The 6000-nt window shown below is 40.4% G+C and overlaps 1 protein-coding gene across 2 annotated transcripts in view; it reads left to right on the forward strand.

Annotated features, from left to right (window-relative positions):
- glra4a (glycine receptor, alpha 4a) overlaps positions 1-5120 on the forward strand; it is a 61163-nt gene extending 56043 nt beyond the window's left edge. Inside the window, exons 9-10 of one of the 2 annotated variants that reach the window (XM_039814480.1) lie at positions 761-871; positions 4150-5120. In XM_039814480.1, coding sequence (XP_039670414.1) covers positions 761-871; positions 4150-4461 — 423 coding nt within the window. In that variant the 3' untranslated portion in view covers positions 4462-5120. The remainder of the gene's footprint in view (positions 1-760; positions 872-4149) is intronic. The other variant, XM_039814481.1, reaches the window with a different exon arrangement.
- Positions 5121-6000: the final 880 nt, after the last annotated feature.

Raw genomic sequence — 6000 nt, forward strand, 5'->3', positions numbered from 1 at the left:
ACAAATAAAAGCGTTCACAGAGAGGTGAGAGACCTTGTGTGATACAGAAAGGTTTGTCTCAAGAGAAACAGACGGGACATCTTGAAAATCCCATTAAACAGCTGGGTAGCTTCCCAGACTCATGGCAAAGTTCCCTGAAAAGGTAGAAGAATCCAGCAGATTTACCGGGCAGCATGCCCTTCTGCATCGATACAGGAGAGAGAAAAGGATGGTCTGTAGAGGAGAAGACTTCCCCTGTCCACATCAGTTGCACAATTACTCCCTCTGAGAAGTTTGGGGTCACAAACTATCCATTTGAAAGGTATTGACGCATGACCTGATGTGTTGTTCTAGCGAGTGTACAAATCCCAGACCGACGAGGTTTAATCAATGCACCTTCAGCTTTGTGTTTGACATCTCTGGTGTTCTCAAAATCAAACACCTAGAGCAACAATATCCACACAGCCTTCGAATTTACAGGAATAAAAATAGAGCTTCCATTTATAATATTTACAGAAATAACTTGAATTGGCTCCTTGAAGATGATTTATTCATCTTCAAAGCCAGTTCCCTAAACTAACAATTGCAGAGAATGTCCTGTATTATCGCACTCACAGAGCATCTGCTTGAGTTTGTTGGCGCGGATTTGAAGTTTGCATCTTTAAATTACATTATTTTTGGCATGGCACATTTCTCCTAGAGATGATCAAACTCTTGTTTTACAACTAAAGATGAAAAAAGGAGCAATAACTCAATTTGTCCACCTTCCTTTCCAATGGAGGGGTTTGCCAGTCAGCCTGGGAGTGTCGAGTCGTTGCGGAAAGAGAATGACATCCCTGGTAACAACTCAACCTACAGGAACCTGAATCAGCACTGCAGCGCCTGTGCCAGGGTAAAAAAAAATAAAAAAATAAAAATGGAACCCTATGTCAACCCTGACCTTCAAACCTATTTTTTGTCGATGCTTTCAGTCTTTCAAATTGATTGTCTTGCAACTTTGACTTCAAACCTGAATATATCCTGGCATCTCTCCCACATCCAAACCCACTTTGTGCTGATTTCACCCTGTCCCTAAAGCCCCTCTCTTTCTGACCTTGTGCCCTTTTATACTAACCGTTACAAACTTGGAATTCTTGCTCTTTACTTCATTCTTTCCCAATGTGTAACCTGTTTTTAAGGCTAATTTAAATTCAACATACATTTCCTCTTCTTTTACTCTAAACTTTTAATCTCCTTTTTTTCAGGAGACTCAAAAAAATGTTGGTATTAACTAAAGACACAACAACAGAATGAACTACAAAATTGGATGGGATATGCCTTGGTGCGCATCCCAATAACACTGGCTAGGTATTAATAGCATTAGCTGTTAGAGCCTAATAAAAACTGAATGTATTGGGAATATGTGTAAAGGGCAGTGTGAACATGATGTTCACACTGAGATTCTGTGTGTGTGTGTGTGTGTGTGTGTGTGTGTGTGTGTGTGTGTGTGTGTGTGTGTGTGTGTGTGTGTGTGTGTGTGTGTGTGTGTGTGTGTGTGTGTTACATTAAAATTCCCCTAGGCTTCTTTTGTCTAGTTAAAATAAAACAAAGGCATCAATGTAATAGCAGCATAGTATTACGAAAGTCTAGAATAATTGTTTTTATTTTCTTAATAATCTGACTAGTTTAAAGAAAAGAGTTCAACATTTTGGGAAACAGGTTTATTTCACTTTCTTGACAACAGTTCGATGAAAAGATTGATACCACTCTCATGTATGTACGTTAAATATATACAGCCAGCAGTCGATTAGCTTAGCTTAGCATAAAGACTAGAAACAGTGGGAACAGCTAGCCCGTCTATGTCAGAAGGTAACAAAATCTGCTTACTAGCACCTTTAATGCCAGGATCAGACGACACCAATGAAGCCCAATTTTGACCCGACAGACACGTCGCAAACATTCTGAGTCGTGCCTGATTATGAGGGTCGGGACTAACGAATGTGTGTCTTTACCTCTTAATCAAAGATCAGCGATCTAACGTCTGGAATGCTTCACGACCACAACGCAGAAAGTCTAGCATGTCAGAATTTGTAGGAAGAGAGAGTGCTCGCCCCCCAAGAGAGTGCTCTCTAGTGCACATATGTAAATATGGCAAAAAGAAGGAGAGACACTACTGGGGCCCGTTTCAGGAAGGAGGTTTAACAAACTCTGACTCTAACCCTGAACTCTGAGTTGATTTACCCTGAGATGGGAAACTTGAGTTTTCGGTTCCAGAACAGCTAATTTGAGTTGGTTCAATCAACTCAGAGTAGTTTCACTCAGAGTTAAGCGTGTGCACCACCACTATAAAAAAGCAGCATAAATGGAGCCATGATCTTACGATTCACCATGGTAACCATCATGGTGATTATTAATTATCATTTAGCTGTAGAATCCAGAAAAGAAAAACTCAGATCGTCACTGATCACTTTCTGAAAACAGCCAACTCCACAGTAACTTTCACATTGTGCTCCGCGGAGAATAATCAGTCTCAACTGATCTTATGCCAACAAATCATGTAGCTGCTGCTGAAAGCACAGACGATGAGCACCTATTATCTTTAGAGACACGCACCATTAGACTTTAGTACCATTTTATACAGTCTATGTTTAGCACATGATGTACTTTATCGTTTAGGACAGAGTAGAAATGGATAATTAGGCTATGCTAGAAGAGCTACAACTCCCTATCCCCCTGTTGTATGGTGCAATTTGTCATTGGGGTCACAGATAGTCAGTAACTATAAAATTACTCACAATCCGGCAATTGTAAGGAGGAAGTTTATAGTAAATGAGGTTTGTGGCAAAGTCTTTAGCTTAACAGTGAAGGTGCAAGCAAAGGGCAGTTAGCAGGGATCAGAGGAAGTTTTTAAAGGACTAAATGAATATGATGTGCAGTAACAGCCAGGTGGAGACAGGTGTGAAATACATTAGTAGCACTGGGCCTTTGTGTCTCACAGCCAAGTCTGTCCAGCACTGAGATGCGGAGTTCGGCAGAGTACCAGAGAGCTGCCAGGGTCAGTAAGAGAAACGGGGGATGCGGAGATCAGAGCTGTTCAGGGTCCTTCACACTGACTACTAATCATCCAATTTAGATCCCACATCTTCACTTTCCCCTGCTAAAGTGAATCTCTCAAAGTGTCAGAGGGCTGTCAGAGTTAAGCTGCATATCTATTAATATTCTCTTCAGAGGGCGGGAACAGTGTCTCATTCACTGTACAAAAAAAAAGTGCCCGCCATTCATCAAAGCATAATGCCAAGTGCAATTTTTTTTGTCGGGGTTGAGATCATGACTTTTTATTAATAGGCATTTTGAAAGGTCTATCATTCTGCAACTAAAGGAGAGATAGAGGTTAATTTTTTGATTAACTTTTAAAATTATAATTTATTTTCTTCCTTCTAATGATGATGCCCTCAGATTCTTTTCTTCATGTCAGAGAAACTTCAAAAAGCTTAATTGACTGAAGTTTATCTGAGACTAGACCTGTTTTACTCCTAATTTCCACTGGTTGCGGAATAGCTCCGCTGCGGAACGGCTCCGTGCTCTGCTGCGGCCATGACTGACAGCTAAAGTCACGAGGACCCACGAGATCTCGCAAATTCACGTAGAATAGAACCATAAAACCAACAACAGTTTGTTTCCATTCAGAGGAATAGAGGGGAAACAACTCTGTGCTGGGTTTTCAAGGTGTAGTGCAGGGAAATATGATAAGATAGTCACAACTTAAGAAATGGATCCAAAATGTTTTTGTTATCCAGATGGTTAGAAGAATCTTTGCGTGTTGGACGATCATGTTGGTTTTTCGATGCTTACCTCTGTGACATGAATGTACTGTAATGGTAACACATGAGAGGCACAATCAGAATAGGATTTATTGCTAAGTAAGTCCTTCTCTAATTCTGATACAATCTGGGCTTGTACTTAGCTTTCACACAACCACTGACAAATTCTTTACTGCATTTAAAAAGCTTTATCCCAGAATTGTGATGCTTTTTCTTCTGCTCTCACTCTTTTGCACTCTGCTACCCTTTTGTGCTGCGACACCCCACACGCATTTGGGAATCAGCCACTGAGAGGAAATGTAAAAAAACATTAGCTAATTCTTGTTGACAGCGAGAGGCCAATCTGTTTTCCCTATGCTTGACTCCACAGGAAGAGGAACTTGTGAGGGAGAGCCGTGGCTTTTACTTCCGGGGTTATGGACTGGGTCACTGCCTGCAGACCAAGGATGGTACCGCTGTGGAGGGAGCCACTGTGTTCACCACCCCGCCACCTCCGCCTCCTCCTCCTCCTCCAGTTACCTTTTACGACGGAGGGGTACTCCACAAGCGTTTTGTGGATCGGGCAAAGCGCATTGACACCATATCCAGAGCAGTCTTTCCCTTGAGCTTCCTCATATTCAATATCTTCTACTGGATCACATATAAAGTGTTGCGACACGAGGACATCCATCAAAATTTGTAGAACGCTCTCTGCCGACCCAAGTTGCTACATTTTAAGTTTTTTTTCTTCAGAACCGAAACTGCCTGTCAGATCTACAGTACATTACAATGAGGAAATGTGTCAAGAGGCTTATCTGCTTCTTAAAACCATTGCTAAAAAACTGTGTGCTCAGGTGCGTCTTCAGGATCTCAGACGAAGAGCTGAAAGACAAGGTTAAGCTGTGTGCATTCAGGCTAGTGTTGTTTGTAATTTGCCAACTCGTTTCGGTCTTGGTTTGATTCGTCTGGATTACAACAGAGACAAAACACCGCTGGTACTTGTGGGTTCATGACCTTTGTTTGAAATGATTAGAGTTAAGAGAATACAATGTTGATCCTGCCTGGATAACACATACCGACTTGAATTTTGACACTACGCATCTTTGAATGAATGTTTTTGAAAATTCTAAAGATTTAAGGTTTTTTTACACCTTTAGATTATCTAATGGGTACGAATGGGTGCGGGGTAAGGAATGGGTCTTTGATATTTATTCAATAAATGATGATAATTCAATTAAGATTATATATATATATATATATATAAAACAGTGTATAGAGTGTATATTAAAGAAGCTGTTCATTAAACTGCACAAAGCACAAATATGTATTTCATTTTGTCTAAATTTAAATAAATTGTTATTCTGCCAGGAAACCAGAAATTATTTATTCCTCTTTAAGCTGAAGATTCGGGTGATTACTTTAAAAAAAAAGGATGCAGGGGTCGTTGAATTCAGTCACAGAAAAACTGCATCACTACTTTTCTATTTCAGTCCTTAAATAGACCCCATCAGCTGCAAATCCCAAGAGGGAAGGGAAAAACCTTTAACCGAAGGTAAAAAATCAAACTCGACAATAAAACAAATTGTAAATTCTGCAAGTAATCAGTTCACATCAGTGGTTCTGGGTCTGTAAAGCTCTTTTATGATGGCTGTAATTGTTAGCGTTGAACCTTACACTTGCTTAAACAAATCTGCTAGAAATCTGGACAAACCTGTTGAGAAAATTGCAAAAGAGCTGCCATTTCCTTCCTGGTCTCAGGAGTGGCTTAAAAAAGGTGTGGAAATGCAGGGCTGCATCGCCAGCGAGGGAGGACGAATGGTTTTTTTTTAATGGGAAATCAGAGGGTTGTTTTATCAACTAATGAGTTTGAAAAGGACTTGGTGTTCCACTGCTAATGACAATGAATTCAGAGAGGCAGCTGGAGCCTACTGTCTTTTGACTGCAATCCTAATCAACTCCTCTGTATTGTATGGTTCCCCAGGTAATGAGAAAGTGTGTGTGAGTGTGATTTTAAGCATTCCTTTGTTTCTACTTCATCAATATAACATTAGAGAGAGGATAGAGATATTTTTAAATGTATCCAGTGTTCCATATTATCTTTTTGAATCACAGCCTACAGAACTGAGATAAGGGGGTTCTGTTGCATGGTTTTAGCAGGGTTGATGCCATCTATGTCTTTGGAGCATAAATAAAGACCTATTCATTGCCACAGATAGCTGATGGTTTGCAGAATAGGACAGAA

Source organism: Perca fluviatilis, chromosome 10 (genome assembly GCF_010015445.1).
Source record: "Perca fluviatilis chromosome 10, GENO_Pfluv_1.0, whole genome shotgun sequence".
NCBI classification, from domain to species: Eukaryota; Metazoa; Chordata; class Actinopteri; order Perciformes; family Percidae; genus Perca; species Perca fluviatilis.